We start from the raw sequence: 20,218 nt of genomic DNA, 5'->3' as shown, positions 1-20,218 counted from the left end.
ATCTGGCTCTGTGCTGGTGGCTCTGGGCTGACAGCTCAGGGCCTGGGGCCTGCTTCGGATTCTTCTCTCTCTGCCCCTCCCCTGTTTATACTCTGTCTCTCAAAAATGAATAAACATTAAAAAAAATTAAAAAAAAGAAAACAAAGGTGCCAGTTTATCCTACTGGTTGGGACTCTGCTTCCTCATCTGGAACACGAAGCGCTCCTTAAGGTCCTTTCGTTCCGAAAAATGTTTTAGTCTCAGTATCATAAATACTGTCTAGCAAGAGCCTAGGCTAAAACCAAAAATGTTGTTTAAAATAAGTAATATTTGTGTCAATAAAAAAATAATGTTTTAGTTAATGTGTAACTAATTACTATTTAAATAAATCCCACATCCTTCGGTCACTTCTTCTCAAAGACAATCACATACATTCCCTAGGATACGCAATTCTACCCTTCACATTAACTACTGCTGCTGGTTCCTTCTGTGTATATACACGAACAAGTTATTTTTTAAAATGCCAAGCCAGACACACCAAAGCAAAGACAAAGAAAAGAAAAACGACAGTGGTATTTATCAAATCAATTCAAATGTTTTCATTTTCAAACCCTGTGATCATGCCTCCTCATATATATCTAACTCTTGGTAATCAACAGCATAATAAACATCTCACTTATCAAAAGGTCACTTATTTAACCACCTCAACAACCTAAAACCTAGCCTAAAACCAGAAAGTATTAAAAAAGCAAAAAACAAAAAACCTCTATGCTGTCAAAATAGAAAGCCACAGTTCACACTCTAAAGTTCACATACTTGTAAGAGAAACCCTCGTTCTGAGTACATACTTTCGTCTTAATCACAAGCTAAGACTCAGTTAGCTGGGTTTCCTACCCACCACAGACAGGAAACAGATACACACAACAAACCGCAGGAGGTAGGCACATGACAGCAGCATTACTGTGGGCAACATGGAGAGAAAGAAAAAAACTCTACAAAGAAGACATAAAGGTATTTTTAAAGAATCAAGGAACAATCTAGGGTCATTCGGTATAGGAACAAATAACTCTACATTCCTTAAAAACTCCTATAGTATTGCTATACTATAGCAAAGTAGAATAACTCATGTTTGTGATAATATCCTAAGCAATCAGAAGTTTATAATTTTTTTAAGTTTATTTATTTATTTTGAGAGAGAGAGAGAGAGAGAGAGAGTATGCCCAAGTGGGGAAGGAACAGAGAGAGAGCAAGAGAGGATCCCAAGTAGGCTCCACACTGTCAGCACAGAGCCCAATGTGGGGCCCGAACCCACAAACCATGAGATAATGACCCAAGCTGAAATCAAGAGTCGGACGCTTGACTGAATGAACCACCCAGGTGCCCCATCAATCAGAAGTTTGATTCACATTTAGTACCTTCTCTTTAAGAAGGCAGGAATGGGGCGCCTGGGTGGTGCAGTCGGTTAAGCGTCCGGCTTCAGCCAGGTCACGATCTCACGGGTCGGCGAGTTTGAGCCCCGCGTCGGGCTCTGGGCTGATGGCTCAGAGCCTGGAGCCTGTTTCCGATTCTGTGTCTCCCTCTCTCTCTGCCCCTCCCCCATTCATGCTCTGTCTCTCTCTGTCCCAAAAATAAATAAACGTTGGAAAAAAAAAAAAAAAAAGAAGGCAGGAAATGTGTAATACATTTTAGAAAATTTCACATCAAAAAAAAATGTCTGAAATTTAACAAGGGTTGGCAGTTGATGAATTAAGTTTGAATTAACAAGGAATTCACAAGAACACCATAGATAAACTAAATATTAGTGTAGTGATTTTCCAAAGAAACCATAGTGACTTTGAAATTAATTCATAATTAATCCCCCAAACACATTTTAGTCTTAATTTCAATATTTATCACCACCATTCCTAACCCCCCAAATATTAATTAAACCATACTAAATTTCCATTTTTGTAGGTAAAAGATGGTCAAACGTCAACAATTTCACAGTTCAACCTAAAATCTTTGCCAAAATTATTAATAATAAAACAAAGTGGTTTGCATTTTATCTTTTCTATCTCAAGCCTACCCTCTATCAGAAAAAGCTAATTATTAAGTAATAAAGACCCAAAATCCAACCAAAATGAAAATGAGTCCACAGTCACCCCCTATGACATTTTCTTTCTACTCCTCAAAAACAACAATCTTATTTATGCCTGAAAATCTCAACTCCACAAACACACACAGCTCCAAAAATATCCGATAGGTCTGGGCTTAAGCACTATAGTTTTTCATAGACACCACAGTTGAACATAATACTGAAATGTGTGCATGCATACCTGTTATGTTCATTTATAAATATTTAAAAAATAAAATATGCTTAACAACTAATTGTCAGAGCAGTTAAGTATGATCCAAATAAATATAATGAACACTCAAGGGTGTGTGTGTGTGTGTGTGTGTGTGTGTGTGTGTGTGTTTTAATGTTTATTTATTTTGAGAGACAGAGAGCGAGCATGAGGAGAGGAGGGTTGGGGGGTGGGGGGGAGCAGAGAGAATCCCAAGCAGGCTCCATACTGTCAGTGCAGAGCCCAACGTGGGGCTCAATCCCACAAACCGTGAGATCATGACCTGAGTTGAAATCAAGAGTCAGACGCACAACCAACTGAACCCACCCAGGTGCCCCATGGACACTCGAGGTTTTTAGTTATATAAAGTAAGTTGGGATTCAGTCTGCTTTCAGATTCAAAATATTGTATTTTGATGTTCCTCAAAACAAGGAACACCTATATTGGACAAACTAGAATAAGGAATAATTTATCAATGGGGGAAAAAAGCTATTTCTAATCTTGCCAGTGTTGTTATGCCAATATAGGATATAACAAAGTTATCCTAGGATGTGCAAAAAAGTTTCCTTATGAGTTTCTTCCTTCCCTGTGCCCAGCTAGTATCTTTCTAGGTTCAAGTCTACACGTACTGCATTTTGGGAGAGTACGTGTCCAAACACAAGGAGTTCCCACAATGACCTCCTGGCTCCCAACTCCACGTTGACCCTATTCCAAATGTCAACTGCTCTCTAACTCAGAATTGCCTCCATATGTGTGCCTCTACAAGTATGAATCCCCTGACATGATATAAATACAAAATATTATCTCCCACAAATTAAATAATGCTAGCAATATGGGTGCATTCAAGAATGGACAGTTGCTTACATAATCAGACAGAACCCTGAGAAATTTCAGTCCTTTAAGAATCCAAACTGAGAGACATCTACCAGCAAAAGCTTATGTGCAGCTTTGATAACTGTCATCAAGCTTATTTCATGTATCTTTTCTAAAAATGCTAAATTTATTACACAGAAGGTATAAGCCAAATGACACAATTTTGTTTTTTTCTTAAAATATATGCTAAAAGCATAGAATACTCAAAATCACAAAGACAGAATACCCTAACACAATAAATAACCAAGGGCTCAATCATATGAGAATACTCCTCTTAGCTACAAAAACCTAAAAGGCGGGTTGGGGGACTGCGGGGGGCGGAGAGACACCAAAAAAGTTCAGGACAAAAGATTCATATAAATCCTGAAAATGTCTGTTAAATGATGTAATTTTTATAGCTTTCCATAAAACTACATGGTTTTAACACATCAATAAAAGCAAACTCCTAAAGCAGAGACATACATTGTTATTAATGATTCAATGAATTCACCGTGGAAGCTAAAGCTGGCGGGGCCAGCCAGGACTTCAGGTTTTCTCTTGCTCCCACTGTGTTTTGCACAGTGTGTCATCACTGTAACTGACTAGCAAAGTGAAGGTGGCTGCTGGCGCCCTTTTTTGAGGTTGGGCCAATTAAACTCTGTAGCCTCTCACACTGGCAATGTTTACTGGCTAGCTCCTGAACACTAAAGGTGCCAAATCAGATTTTCTCCTCGCTGACTTCCTTCACTTCTTATCAAGTCTATCCACCGTTCCCAGCTTCGCGAATGTTCCCGGAAGTAGCTTTTTATAGATGACCATTCCTTACCAATCTTACAGAATCAAAAATATTTAAGGCTAAAGGGAACAAAGATTTACTCTGGGGGTTTACAACCACGGTGTTGCTGTACTGATGTCAGGGGATGTGTCACAAATAACTGTTAACTTTCTCTCCCCTTTTTTTCAATTGGGGCGAAACGTATATAATACAAAATTAACCATTTTAAAGAGGGTTTTTTTTTTATTTTAGAGAGAGACAAAGACAGAGACAGAGACAGAGCATGAGCATGAGCAGGGGAGAGGGGCAGAGGGAGAGAGAAAGAGAGAGTGAGAGAGAGAGAGAGAGAGAGAGAGAGAGAGAGAGAATCTCAAACAGGTTCCATGCTCAGTGCTGAGCCTGATGCAGGGCTCTATCCCACAACCCTGGAATCATGACCTGAGCTGAAATCAAGAGTCAGACTGTCAAATAAACACTAAAAAAAAAAAAGGTGGGGGGGGGGGGCCTGGGTGGCTCAGTCGGTTAAGCACCTGACTTCGGCTCAGGTCATGATCTCAGGTTCGTGAGTTCGAGCCCTGTGTTGGGCTCTGTGCTGACAGCTCAGAGACTGGAGCCTGCTTCAGATTCTGTGTCTCCCTCTCTCTCTGCCCCTCCTCCACTCATGCTCGCTCACTCTCCCTCTCTCTCTCTCTCTCTCTCTCTCTCAAAATAAATGAACATTAAAAAAAAAGTCAGATGCTCAACCAACTGAGCCACCCAGGCGCCCCACAAAATTAGCCATTTTGAATTTTTTTTCAATGTTTTTTATTTATTTTTGGGACAGAGAGAGACAGAGCATGAACGGGGGAGGAGCAGAGAGAGAGGGAGACACAGAATCGGAAACAGGCTCCAGGCTCCGAGCCATCAGCCCAGAGCCTGACACGGGGCTCGAACTCACGGACCGCGAGATCGTGACCTGGCTGAAGTCAGACGCTTAACCGACTGCGCCACCCAGGCGCCCCTAAAATTAGCCATTTTAAAGGGTACAATGCAGTTGCACACAATACATTCACAATATTGTGCAGCCACTACCTCATAACTGTGACTTTCTTTTTCTTTTTCTTTTAATGTTTATTTATTTTGAGAGAGAGAATGAGTGGGGGAGGGACAGAAAGAAAGAGGGAGAGAGACAATCCCAAGGAGGCTCCATGCTGCCAGTGCAGAGGCCGCTGCAGGGCTCGATCTCACAAAACATGAGATCAGGACCTGAGCCGAAATCAAGAGTCAGACGCTTACTTAACCAACTGAGCCACCCAGGCACCCCTGTGACTTCATTTTTAATGGGTGCATAGTTAAGATTACCCCTTCAATGAAGGGTAAGAGGGTGAGAAATGGGCAGATATAAACTTGCACGTTAGGCATCTTCAATACCTGGCAAAGTCAACCAACTGGTTGAAGGGCACTGACCACCTCGTTCCATAGATGCATTACATTTTTTCAAACATTCACTCATTCAGTTATGACCCTGTAACATTCCACTGGTAGAGACGGACACACTGGCAGCTACAGTGCAAGGCTATGACTGTAGCCCATACAAGTACAGTCAAAGGAGAGTGTTGCCAGCTATGCCCAGCAATGACAGAAGAATTCACGAAGGAGAAGAAGACTGAGTTAGCTCTCAGAGTCATGACCAGGGATGAAAGGAAGGTAAATTAAGGAGAGTACTACAAGGAGAAGAGATTGGAGGCAAAGAAGGAGTAAACGCAAATGCACGGCAGCCATGCACCGATGAGCCATGGCCAGCTGCATTGTAGGATACAGTCACACCAACAGGCAAAAACGCAGTAAGCACATTTTAGGTGCGAGGCGCTCCTCGTACGCATTTTACATCATATCCTCGTAGTCATACTAGGAGCTAAGTGCCATTCGCCTTCAGTAGATGAGACATCTGAGGTCTAGAGAGGTTAAGGAATGGCTACACAGCTACAAAGCGCCTGAGCGAGGCAGTCAATTCACAGCCAGGCCGTCTAGCTGCAGAGCCCATCCTCTTCATCTCTATACAGTCTACACTACAATTTCCTTTCTTCTTCTTCTTCTTCTTCTTCTTCTTCTTCTTCTTCTTCTTCTAATAAAATTAGTCACTTAAGGCACAATCTTTCAGGATGGAAACTACAGTCGACCACAGCACACTGAAGGTCAACAAACGACTGACAGGAACAGTGAGGGGGCACCACTAAGGATCCCTGGCGGCCTCTGAACCAGTGAGCACACAAGTGGCAAGCCATACTGGAAGATCAGCAAAACTTGATTTGTTTCTTATTCTTTTAAATTAAAAAAAAAAAAACCATAAAAACAGAAGTTTTCGTATTTTCCTCATAACCCAGTTATTTTCTTCCACATCCCCTAACCCAAGGTGTGCTTACCCACTTGGAAGACCTCTACTAAACAATGGAGAGACACAGCAGGGTTTTAAGGAGGTGAATAATGTGAACATGTGTGGGGGCAGGAGGAGGGGAGGAGGCTAACAATAACTCTAAGAGGCGTAAGAAGGAAAAACCAGAGGAAAAAAAAAAGAGACCAGGAAAAGAAAAATCATTAGGATGCCATTTGCAAGACATCCAGCAAGTGATAATGAGGTGCTAACCTATAACAGTGGGGGGTCACATGTGAAAGATTAAATGACATGCCCAAGGACACAAGTCATGGGAAGTGCCAGAACAAAAACCTCGGTCTCTAGGTTGCACTGACCTGGGAATGGTGTATAGAATGGATTTGCAGAAAGACCTTTATCATGAAATTTGTGAGACTTCTCTTTACACGTACTTTTGTCCACAATGTTTGATTATTTTTAAGTCTAATTTTATACTATTACATTAAAAGGGGGGGGGCACCTGGGTGGCTCAGTCGACTAAGCGTCTGCCTTTGGCTCAGGCCAGGATCTCACAGCTCCTGAGTTCGAGCCCGGCATCGGGCTCCGTGCTAACAGCTCGGAGCCTGGAGCCTGCATCGGATTCTGTGTCTCCCTCTCTCTCTGCCCCTCCCTCGTTCATGCATTGCCTCATTCTCTCTCTTTCTGTCTCTAATATAAATAAACATTAAAAAGAATTTTTTTTTAATTTGAGACTTTTCACTTTCAAATCCAGAAACAAAATACTTTATCATAGAGAAAGTACAGGGATTTGAAATACACCCTTCTGTAAAAGGAATAAGCTATTCCAAGACACAGATTTACAGGATGGAATCCTTACAAGTGAGCTTCCAAACAAGCTTTTTAAATGAAGTGCTATCAGAGAAGTCATTTAAGAAGCCAGATTCACATTGTATTAATGTGACAAGTATAACAAGATAAATACATCATATGATTCTCAAATGACATAATTAATGTCGCTTATGTGACATATTCCTATTAATGATCTTTTATTATGTGTGAACAGTAAAATAACATTAGATAAGCAATGAAAAAATCCAATCAGCAGCAGCTTTCCTGCAGGTTTTGACTGCAGTCTTATTTACACAGTGTTATCTGATACTAATCCTTGGATTTTAAAGAGCAGGAATCACTTCAGAATTGTAAACAAACATGTTTCTATGCAATGAGCATTTTAATTACTATCATTTCTGCAAGTACAAGATAAAAATAATGTGTGGTATGATAGCCTCACAGGGGAAAGTATATTTTGCCAGGCCAATAAGGTTACGTTAATAAAAGGATCATGACACTGAATCAGGAGTCTGGTCCATGGCTCCTGGTAGTATGTCATTTTAACAATGAATGCCATGGATATTCTGTGGAAAGTGTGGCTGTCCCCTCCCTTCCTAACATTCTCTACAAAAGACCAGAATCAAGTGTCAAAATATTCTGGTGCTCTTTAATAATCCACTACAGTCTAGTATCTATGAATCAATTGAAATATTTTTTATCTTTTCTTACATGTAAACTTACTACTACCTCTTAGAATAAGAAAGTCTAAAGATCCAAGTTTTACAAAGTAATAGTTCTTTTTTACTTTTACGTCAATATTTATTGAGCAACTATATTATCCTTGACACCAAAAAAAGAGGTATGAGATATGGTTCCCAAACTCAAGGAACTTGAAGTGTAATTGAGAGGCTGGATACGAAAAGAGATTTTTTAAAAGATTGCTATCTCATGGTTTCGTGAGTTTGAGCCCCAAGTTGGGCTCTGTACTGGCATCACGGAAACTGCTTCAGATTCTCTCTCTCCCCTCTCTCTCTTTCTGCTCCTTCCTCACTCATGCTGTCTCTCTCTCTCTCAAAATAAATAAATAAACTTTAAAAATTTAGTTAAAAAAAAAGATTGGTATCAATAAAAGGCACTCAGCCTAGAAGAGCATAGATTCTAAATGCTCCAAGAATTCAGAGGTAGATAAAATCACTGTGTCTCTTCAAGAAGGAGAGGGAAGAAGAGCATCTTGGTGCCAGTATCCAGAAATGAGGGAGCAGAGCTATGGCTAACCTTCTTATATACTGAGATCACCTCAGCAATCAGCCTTTATCTTTCCTGGATAAACTCCCAAGTACAGGGGTGAAGAACACACATCTTGAAGTAAACAAGGGCTGGTCCAATCCTGCCATGCTATGTGACTCTGGCTAAGTCATTGCATCTCTCTAAACCTGTTTCCTTCTCTGTAAAATGCAACATATAACACCTGCCACCTCACTGAAAAAGAATTAAATGAATGGATACGAGAACAAGTAGAGATGCTTACTGGCATGAAAAAAAATGGCAGCATGATATTAAATGTCATTCTTACCATGATGCAATCACAGTTGCACAGAATCTTACTTTTTAGGGAGAATTACAGGGCTCTTGGTAGGAGGCCCCCTATGCTCTGGAAGACTGGGTCCTAAGTTCCTCACTGGTTGTGAGGGTGAAACGTGATTAATCACGTTTTGGTGGTTTCTTGGCGAAAAGTTTAGGAGACCCTAATTGAATATTGGAGCACACATCTTGAATTTTAGTATTCAGTTTAACTCAGCAAGTAAAGAAAGAGGACTAAGGAGCTCCCCTCCATCAGGTATCCCAGCTGTATTCTCAGAGACAAAGCAGCCTAGAAGCTATGGTCATTCTCTTAGAGTTATCCCAGAATTGATAAAAGCCAGGACTGGTAGCTGACAGGACACCAGGACAGCAAGTTACCAACCAATCCTAGTCATAAAGCCCAGCTATAGACAAATGCTTTTTGGGGCAGCCAGCATTCTATAGATGATCTTCCCAGCTTTGTTAAAATCACATCAATGCAGTATCACTTTTCATCTGTAGCGTAAAGGATTTTTATGAAACAGTTTGGCAAAACACATGGCATGTGACTATTCTACTACAAATGTGTTAGCAGACCCAGCCAGAAACCATGGCAATGATCTGATCATGAGAGTATTCTTGAAAGAATAAGAAAATAAACCTAATTTTTATAAAGATTACTGTTGCCCTACCGGTTTTGAATACTGAGTACTGTCCAAAGAAGCTTCCATTTCCAATGTAGAAACATCAAGAATTGTTCTCAAGCCACCACCAAAAAATCACACAGTATTTGATGGCTCAGCTTATTTTTTAATCTTCTATGAACTCTGCAGAATTATATCTGGATCTTTATAACATGATGGTTTGGGATTATGAATACAGTGGATAAACACAACCTTCTGTTATAGCCATTTAAGCATCATAGAGTGAGTAAATACTGCAGAGTGAATCCTAACACTTGAAACAGAATCTTCCAGAGTCCAGAAATCCACCTGACTGCCAAGAATAATACTTCCGTGGTTCAAGCAATACCAGTACCCAGAGGGGTTTCCACAGACATAACTGCATGAGTTACTGCATATTGGGTAAAATAGAAAAAACAGACATTTATGAATGTATAGTTTGCAGACATCTTAAAAGTACTCATAAATATGCAATTTACAAATACAGAAGAAATGGGGGAGCACTTTAGGAATACACAGTATCTGTTTAAATTGCTTAATTATATGGTTTCTTCTATGGTTTTCCTCAACCTGACTCTGAATTTGATTGGGGATTAGAAGGAGGTGATACGTGGATCTCTTTTAACTAAAGTAAATGAAACCAATCTCACTGAAAGAAGCTCTACGATGAGAACTAATATATGAGAGATTCTGACTTCAGGAGGAGGTAGAAATGACTTAGTGTCAGAGATCAAAATTGCATTAATTACATATCAAAGAAAACCTTTCAATTTACCAGGCTATACTAAAGCATGGTTTGTTAGATTCTCTAGCAATATAGCAAACGCACAATATCAGAGAATCATCTCCCACATGATTTCTATCTCAACTCTGGTATAAAATGCGGTATCACACATCATGCCACAAAGAAGGAGTCAGTTTGGCTAGTTCAAGTAAAACACCATCCAGCTGCTAACAGAGACAGGTCAAGGCTGGGGAGGGGCACAGCACATTCAGTTCGCTGTGCTTTCCTTTAGAAGAATGTCAATAAAAACCATGGCCAAACGAGGTATTTGGGGGGGGGGGGGCGGGGGGAGGTCCTGCTATGCAGTGAACCACTGGGTTCACCTAACAGCGCCAGTCAGACAAGTTAGCAAAAGGGAACCCTAGCCAAACCTACAGCCGCCAACAACTTAAAGAAAGCTGTCTTTCTCCCTGAGCGTCCTGGGGTAGGGACCAGTCCCACATTTAGAAACGTTATTTCTGGGACCAATAGCAATTTATTTTGATAGAACCACTGGATTTTTTTTTCTTGAGTTCTCAACAAAGGAGCCATATTAGGAAATAATCTCGCAAAAAGCAAAGTGCCCCCTCCCCCTCTTCCCCACGATCGATGCACACACGCCCGTGCACGCTGACACGCACAGACACACACCCGTGCACAATGGCCGGCGCGCGCACTCGCGCGGGCCCACGCGGCAGCCCGGGAGCCCCGCAGGCAGAAGGCCTGGGCCGGCCCCAGGCGCCGGGGCAGGAGGCCCCGCGGCCGGGCTGCCCGGGAACCAGCTGCTGGGCGGTTGTGCTGGGGATGTTCGCCCCCCAGCGGGGCCCTTGGGAAGCAGCTGCCAGAGGCTCGCAACCTATTAACCCCTTGGGGAAGTAGGTGCTGCAACACCCACCTGCAGGGACGCTGGAATGTATGGGGGGGGGGGAGGGTGCGGCCCCACATGGCCCCCCCAGAGACAGGGCGCCACCGAGTCCTTGGACTCTGGCAGCTCTTGGCTGGGTCCTTGCAAAGCTAATCGTGTCGCTGGCTTCACGGGGCTTCTAAAGCAACCGGGTGTTTCTGAGCTGTCACCCCTGAGACTCCAGGCACACCAAGAAGCAAAAACTTAAGAGGGCAGTGGACGCAGGCTAGACTTAGTAACTCGTCCCTGGGGGACTGGCGCCAAGTCCCTAAAGGGACTGAGATGCTTGGACCGGCCAGCCCAGCAAACTACAGAAGGGATGGAGGGACCCGAGGGCAACCGCCCCCAGTCACCCTTCCCTGGGTCGGGCATCAGGGCCCCGTCCCCGCTCCAGGACACTTACCTTCTTCCGGGGCTGCCATTTCATCATATTTGTACAGCCGATACGTGGAACATCAAGATGCTGGCTGGGGGCTGGGGGCAGATGCAGGGCAGCCGCGACTGCAAGTCATGCTGCCTCCCTCCCACCCCCTAGTTCTTCCCCATATTCACTGCGAAGGGAAAAAGCCCAGGAGAGTCCAGTCTTTTCGCCTTCAGTTCAATGAAAAGTATCCCCACACCACGAACACACTTCCCACCGGGCTAGGAAGTCCCAGCAGCAACCAGCGTACTCCTGCCAGAGCGGGGCATTTTCCCCCACCCCAGCCAAGCGCCTGCAAAAGGAGCCTGCGGCAGGGGGTCTCCAAGCCGGCTGCAGAGACCCTCCCTCAGAGAACAGACTCAGGACGAGAGCTGCTGCAGAAACGGAGCCGGGCTCCTGCCATCCAAACCCCTTTTGGCGAATTCTCCTCTTCTCAAAAAAAAAAAAAAGATTAGACAAGCAATCAAACCCTCACGCGCAGCCTGGAGCAACTCCCAAAATTCTGGGTGTATTTCTCGTTTGTAAAATTTAGCAAAGAAAATTCCAAAGATCTGTAATCAGAGCTTCTTTACGCTGCTTTTTCTTCCTTCTTGGCTAACTTGGGGAAAGGATCTGCCTTTCCCGAAATGCCTACCTTCCCTGAACACTGTAAATAGGAAAACTTGGTTTGTGTGTTTAGATTTTTTTTTTTTTTTAATTCCCAAGAACCTTAGTGGGGAAAGGCTGGAAGGAAATCCTGCAAGAACCCAACTCCACAGCTCAGTCTGCACTAATGACTTCCTTCCCTTCAGTGTGAGCACAGCCTGCCCAGCTCCAGCCACACAGAGCAAACGGTTTCTGGGTCTTAGTGCCACGACATCTGCTCCAAAGCAAAAAGTAAGCATACAGTTTGAGAGGCACCCAGCAGCTCCCAAGGAATCAGAGCCAGAAGAGACCTACAAAATCAGGAAACCATTTCAAAAGATGTATTTCAATTTGTGAGTTACATCAAGAGAAAACAAAAAAGGAATAGAAAAGGACTGTAGTCCAAAAAGCTACAAAATCTCAATGTGTGATCTGAAGAAAAAAGATTTCAGGTATGTTAAAAAATAAAAAAATTTAATCAAGAAAAAACTGCTTCTCTAAATCTAGCACTAATTTCATTCATCTTCTGTAAAATGATTCCATCCTATTTAAGGAGATACATCTCCAAACGCAAGATACTATGTAATTCCACTATTATTTGTCATCCAACATGTCTATCAAGTCCTATCCCACCATGAGGCTATTTTGATAGATGGGAATATAATGGCTGGTGTAAGCTTCTAGAATACTAATGTACATAATAACAGTAACTGATGTACTATGAGTCCAAGTTCCAGCAACGTTTAACTTATTAGTCTCCGAGTTCTATATGCATTGGCAGGATTGGCTGATGTAGGTGATTCTATGCAGATTGGACACTAACCGTATCTGATTATAAATGTTACTAAAATACACAAAACAGTTATCAGAAACAGGTTACTTTTGAGATCTTTTCTAAGCCTAAGAGTCTGAAATTCAATAGTGAAAGCATTACCTTTTTTATAATAATATTAACAATTACAGCTGAATGAATAGGTATTGTATCTTAAACCACTACTCCGTGCCAGGATCTATGCCTACATTCATTATCTGAAGCCCTGCAGGGAAGGTCTTACCGTTCCATTTTCCAAATGAGGACACTGAGATTCAGAGGGGTCACGTGCTCAACCAAGACCACAACGCACGGAAGGTGCTGGGGCTGGTATTCAGACCCACAATAATGTGATTCCAGGGCCCATGAGCTATTGACAATGTGCATCATAGCTACCTCTCATCTCAGTAGAACTATATTAAGTGCCTATGACCTAAGCACCTATTATTTGCCAGCCCTTGTTCCAGGCACTAGAAATATGAGTAGGAGGCTTCCCTGCTCTTGAAACTACATACAGTAGTCAGCAGTCAAATAATACCAGCAAATAACACCAATACTCTGTATATGTTCTGACATACCGAAATCATTCTACACAGCTTAATGTGGTTATCCTGCTAGCATGCAAAGGTCAGTAAATTGCAAACCAAATTCATCTATCTACCCCAAAATCAGTTTCTCTTCCTAGCTTTCCTTCATCTGTCCATAGCACTGTTATCATCCCAGGATAACAAAACCTTGACATCATTCCTTATATTTAACCACCAAGTCCTTTCCCTTCTTTCTTAGACATCACTTTCAAACTCCTATTGCTGATCTCTGAAGCAAGAGCCTCACCAAACAAACATACACTAGGTACAAACATACACTAGATACAAAGCAAAATTTAGGACAGAAAGGTGTAATGACGAGTCCCTATGCTAGAGGAAGTTACAAAGAAGTTAGGACACAACAGAGGACACATAAGAAGACAACCAGGCATTGCCTTAATCAGTTAAACAACAAAGGACGTGGTCAGCAGTTGTGCCAGGAGTTAGAGGCAGAAATCATTGTCAACAGGGATGGTCAAGGAAGGTTTCACAAAGGAATGTGAAGTAAACATTCAGAGGAGATACAACTCATTCTAGAGCCAAAAGCCAAGGTGCTCACCATGGTCAGTAATTGATCTTCAGGATCTGGACCCTTCTACCTTTCAGAACTCATCTCTTACCCCTCTCCTGCTCGCTTTCTCCGCTCCTGCTCTATTGACCACCTCACTGTCCCAAGGGCGCACCCTTGGGACATATACTTGTTGCACCCTCTGTCTGAATCACTCTCCCTTCAGATAGCCTCTTGTTTCTCTCCCTTGGTTCCTTCAGGACTTTGTTCAAATTAGCATATTAGAAAGGCTGTCTCTCACCATTCCTTCTAAAATAATAGCACCATGGCCCACACACCACTACGTTCTATCTTCCTTATTCTGCTACAATTTACTTCATAGCCCTTATGACATATATTTTATTTGTTTGCTTAATGTCTTATTCATCTCACAAGAACATAAATTCCAAGGGAGCGGGGACTATGCTCTGCTATAATACCAACACCCAGTGAAAAATACCTGACACAATAAGCGATCATTAAATATTTGTTGAATGAAAGAAAGAGAAAAGGAGAAGAGTATAAACAAAAGAGACAAGCGTATATAAGATGTATTCAAGATACACAATACTGACCTGCCTAAAATATAAGGCTTAAGTATGAGAACGTTAGAAGCAGAGTCTTTGCCTTGTTCAGTTTTTGTAGTCTTCTGTGCCCCAAGTTGTATCTGGCACAGCAGAAGTGCTCAATATTTAATGGAAAAAAGAATGAATGGGGACAGGTGGGTGTGGGGGTAGGTGTTAAAGGGTGAATGAGTGAAAGTCAGTTCCGTTCTATACAAAGTAAAAGGTACTTTGGTAAGGTATTCTGCAACCAAATGGTAGGGGATGTTGTAAGGCAGAGAAATTTGGACTTTATCCTATAGAATGCACTGAAGGTGTTCACGGTAGGAAAAGGGCATTAATTGAAGCAGCATTCTTTTATTTTTACATTTTTAGTACATATATTTAAATTGTCTACAGGACATTACTATTAATTTCCCAGTCACCTAGTTCTACTTTTTTAATTCCAGTATAGTTAGCACACAGTGTCCCATTAGCTTCAGGCATACAATACAGTGATTCAACACTTCCATACATCACCCAGTGCTCATCACAACAAGGGCACTCCCTAACCATCACCTATTTTCCCCCATCCGCCTCCCCTCTGGTAACCATTTTCCCCGCCTCCCCTCTGGTAACCATCAGTTTGTTCTCTACAATTAAGTCTCTTTTTATTTCCCCTTTGTTCGTTTGTTTTGTTTCTTAAATTCCACAGATGAGTGAAATCATATTGCATTTGTCTTTCTCTGACTAACTCATTTTGGTTAGCATTATACTCTCTAGCTCCATCCACATCATTGCAAATGGCAAGATTTCATTCTTTTTATGACTGGATAATATTCCATTATGGTATGTATACCACATCTCCTTTATCCATTCATCTATCCATGGACACTTTGCTTCCATAATTCGGCGATTGCACATAATGCTGCTGTCAACACAGGGGTGCATGTATCCCTTTGAATTAGTGCTTTTGTATTTTTTGGGTAAAGCAGCATTTTTAAGCAATCTAATATAGAACAAAATATTAAACCAAAATATTAATTATAAGGCTGTTTTTTATATAAACCTTTAGATTTTTTAAAACTATGTAAACTATTTAAATGCTTATTACTCTGACCATTTGACAGATATCAAAACTAAATTTCAGAGGGGTTAAGAAACTTGTTCAATGCCACACAGCAAGCCAATGGCAATGGAAGGGCTAGAACCCAAGGCTTATAAATCAACGCCTCAGTGATGAAAGCGGGAACCTACAACTGCTTAGGGGGTCAAGGAAAAAGTTTCTATTTTCTACTCTGCCTCTGACTTACTGATATAACAAAAATTTTCAAAAGGGCAAGGCAGGTGACATGATTAAGTAAAACACAGTCAGGGATAAGACAAAAGAGAATTGTGAATATGGTAAACCTTGAGGATACATAAATAATGTAAAAGACGAAACTGAGACATAACTTTCGTCAATCGGTATCATGCAGGAATATCAGTCTAACAGTGCCAGATACTGTAAATTTTCATGAGAAGCTAAAAATTTCCTGATTTTTAACCGTTTGCTCAAAAATTTTAAAGCATCCTAAGAGGCCAAACAAAACATGCCTGTAGGTCTAAATTCCATCTGCATGTCATAATTTGTGACTGCTGACTTAAGCCACTCAAGGCTTTACTTTCCCATATGTAAATTAAGGGACCTACATGGTTCCTAAACCCGGGGGCTGTTCTGAAAGTCGTCTGTGAAGCCATATGCACACCATGCACGGTCTGTGGGCTGAAGAGTAATCTCCCATACTCAGACCATGTTGGACTTAAAAAAAGACAAAGTTATTTAAAATGGGGAAGGGGGCTCTGAAAACAGTGGACTGTTATCAGAAAAAAAAAGAGAAAATATATGTATGTTTCTATGAAAAGTCAGACTCAATCCAAAACTCTAAAGTGAGGGGCACCTGGGTGGCTCAGTTGGCTAAGCATCCAACTCTTGATTTCAGCTCAGGTCATGATCTCGCAGTTTGTGAGTTCGAGTCCTTTATCAAGGCTCTGCTCTGGCAGCACAGAACCTGCTTGGGATTCTCTCTCTTCTCTCTCTGCCCTCCCCACTTGCATTCTCTCTCTCTCCAGTGTAAATAAACTTTTAAAAATTAAAAAAAAAAAAAAAAACTCCCAAGTGATACAAGGTTTTAAACTCATTTTCAATCATTTAGGTTTATGTCCTTTGGATCACTTATTTGTATGGCATTTCTTCCCCTGCTGTCTGAGGAGTATTTCAGGTTTCATTTAACAGGTACCACACGATAGAGGACCATTACCTAGAAGCCTTTAAATACCAATACAATCTTAAATCACCTTATTTATTTTATGTCTTTATTTTGCTTAATCCAAATTGAATCAGTAATTCTATCTGAAATATTTATAAAATTACTATTATACCAATACACTTTCTCCATCAGTAATTATTTATAGAAAACCACCAAGCTAACACAGTTCAAAATGTTGTAATTTAGCTTCTTGTTTCAAAGATCCAATATCAAACAGCAAGAACACAGTTTCTCAGATCCACAGCTACTAAAAGGCATTTTTACAACTGCTTTATTTTTTAACATAGCACTTCGTAAATCATTTCTCTAAAAGCAGATATTGTAAAACAGCTTTTTAAATTGTATTTTCCTCAATAACTACTTGTCTATTCAAATCTGAACAAAAGCAAGAAAGAGGAAATGAATGAAGAAAACATACCTTTTTTCATTGTTGTAAATTTTCTTGAGATTTCCTAAGGAATGAGATGTCTATCTTTGATCACAGGGTAAATGCCTGAAAAAGCCAGCCTCATATTTATTTACATTTATTGTGTTTATAAGTAGAATATTCAACTCAATGTAAAACAGTATTTAGAAAATATACTAATTTTCCTACAGATCAAATTATTTTTAGGTATCAAGTAACTGAAGAGGTGGTAGGAAAGTAAAGGAACAAAGGGAGAAGTGTATTTGAGATCAAAAAAAATTTTGCCTCATTAGTGATATTTCACACATTTGTTTCCTTTCAGAATGTAAAGGCCTTGCTTTGCTAAAAAAAAAAAAAAAAAAAGAAAACTAAAATAAGTTGTTACAGTAAGAATTCTGCTACCACAGCCAAGCTGATGCGGGACTCTGTTCCCGTTCCTCAGGAGGGAAACTGATCCAGAAAGGATCACCTCTAACCTTAGCCATCTCACTTCCTTCCACTCTCAGGCAGCGTCAGAGAAAAAAGTCCAATCCTTTAATTCCAACACACACCGACTCAAGAACTCATTATAAACAAGGGACTGTACTACAGTGTGGGAGGAGACAAAAATGCATCATGTGATTTTTGCCCTTGAGAAGACAGCAGTCTGAAGAACACGACAAGCAGACGACTAATAAAAATAACAACAGCAACTAACGAACACTTATGCATCTTGGTATTTTTCTGGCTCTTTAGACCCCAACTCTTGGCACTAGCTAAGAGCTAGAAGAATGAACTAACTATAATGGTATATTCTCTCATTAAGACTAGGGAAGCCCTAAAGGGTAATTAATTCTGACAGTGGCAAATGAGAAAGGTTTTGCAGGTAAGGTGGGACAATATCCTTTCAACAAGCAGAGAAGAGGCTTGGGGACGACTGTTCCAGACTGAAGAAACGGAGCCAAACATGAGCCAAAACATGGAAGTGTGGAAAGTGTGGGCCACATTAGCAAAGCATCCACTAGATCTGAAACCTGTAACACAAGGCAAGGTGTGGTGGAGTCAAGGTGAGAAGGCTGTCAATGATATTATCTTCACAGTAATAACTTTTATTTATTGAGTATGTACAAAGTATTGAGGTATTTCATATATTTTTTATTTCATTGATTCTTCCTAACACTTTCATGAGGAGGAACTATTATCTTGCCCATTTTACAGAAGAGGAAATTAAGATTAATGGGTTAAGTAAATTCCCAAAGTATTATGGCTAGAAAGTGTCAAAAGGAAATTTAACTCACATTCTAAAGCCTTGTTCCTAACTCCTGACTTATAACACAATGATGAGCAGCATAGGGTTTTAATCAAGGTATTGGCAAATTCACTTGATTTTTATGCTAACTCTGAAAGGAAGTACTGTGAGTGACAGAAAGAACAGGAGAATAAAAACAGGAAGACCAAGTAAGTTTCTGTTGCAATTGCTCAATAACAGAGGAAGAGGCCTTGAATTAAGACAGCAGAAACAGAAAAAGGATCTTAAGAGACATTTCATAAGTAAAACAGGTCCTATATACCTGATAGAGCAGGATCTCAAAATATTTCATCATCCTTTAAGAAAAGACACAGCCCACTAACTGAGGTAGGGATCACAGAAAGAACAAGTAGGTACTAAATTCAATTCGAGACCAAGTCAGAGTACTGATAAGAGATACACAGGAATGTGGAGTAGGTAGGTAGAAAGGGGTGTTCTCTGGAGTCAAGGAAACATATCTATAGCTGTAGATTTGGGGGTCATTCACATAATGATGATATTAAAAAGTTTTCAGTTAAAAGATCCCCTCAGGGTTGGAGTTCGAAGCAAGAAGATGCGAGAGAGAGAGAGAGAGAGAGAGAGAGAGAGAGAGAGAACCCAGAATTGAATTTGGAGCAATGCTATAGTCTTAAATACCAGACTGTCCAGTGGAGACAGGTGGGAGATCTGAGACAGTAATTTTTATTGGCCAATACTGCCTGATTCAAACCTTAGATCCACCATATACTAGCTGTATGACTTTGATTACTTCTTTTTTCCGTACCTTAATCTCTAATTCTATAAAGTGTAGGTAATAATAGCCCCTACATAAACGTGGTTGTTGGGAGGATTAAGTTACATATATTTAACATATATAATACGTTCCATACATAATGCTATATGTTTAATATTGTTGTGGTTGTTTTACTGTGCTAATCTGATTTTTTTTTTCTTTCTTCATCACACCATGGGTTTTGTCCTGGTGTTAAGACCAATAAACTGCCAGAACTAATGTTCATGTGTTTCAGTGGTATAATTTTTTTTTAATGTTTTATTTATCCTGAGAGGTAGAGTGCACGCACACACGCACACGAGAGGGGGAGGGGCAGAGAGAGAGAGAGGGAGAGAGAATCCCAAGCAGGCTCCACACTGTCAGCACAGAGCCCAACATGGGGCTCGACCTCACAAACCATGAGATCATGACCTGAGTCGAAATCAAGAGTCAGATGCTTAACCAGCTGAGCCACCCAGGTGCCCCTATAATCGTTTTTCTAACAGGACTTCTGCTTCTGTTCACAAGAGAGTAACTGGGACCAAGTTTACTCTCCTGACATAAGTAGAATATTGGATACAATATAGGAAAAATACTGTTTCCATACCGTTTCAGACAGCAGGCAGCACAGTACTATGAACACTGAGAGAAGCAAAACAAATGATGTGAGCCCTATGATCAGATCACCCTGGCTTTCTGCCTAGAGGCACTTTCTGGACCACAGAGCAGGAAGGGGATCACAAGCAGAGCACAATGGGCTTGCTGAGTTGAGGAGATCATAATTTGAGAACAAAATATCTGGAACATTCAGGGTAGCAAAATGGAGAAGATGAACTCTAAGGAGGTTACAGGGACAAGGTGTTCCAGAAATCAACACACAGGGGTTCCTTAAGTCTTGCCTGAATACAAAG

At 41.0% G+C, this 20,218-nt stretch overlaps 1 protein-coding gene across 6 annotated transcripts in view; it reads right to left on the bottom strand.

The window, feature by feature from the left end:
* The window catches only part of TTC28 (tetratricopeptide repeat domain 28), a 635,539-nt gene that overhangs the window by 416,654 nt on the left and 198,667 nt on the right, over window positions 1-20,218 (bottom strand). Inside the window, exon 1 of one of the 6 annotated variants that reach the window (XM_047827143.1) lies at window positions 11,425-12,193. The exons of the other annotated variants lie outside the window; for them this stretch is intronic. Coding sequence (XP_047683099.1) covers window positions 11,425-11,451 — 27 coding nt within the window. The 5' untranslated portion in view covers window positions 11,452-12,193. Of the gene's footprint in view, window positions 1-11,424; window positions 12,194-20,218 lie in introns of those variants that run through there. 6 annotated transcript variants of the gene reach the window in all.

Source organism: Prionailurus viverrinus, chromosome D3, assembly GCF_022837055.1.
Source record: "Prionailurus viverrinus isolate Anna chromosome D3, UM_Priviv_1.0, whole genome shotgun sequence".
NCBI classification, from domain to species: Eukaryota; Metazoa; Chordata; class Mammalia; order Carnivora; family Felidae; genus Prionailurus; species Prionailurus viverrinus.
This window is presented reverse-complemented; position numbering and strand designations above follow the sequence as displayed.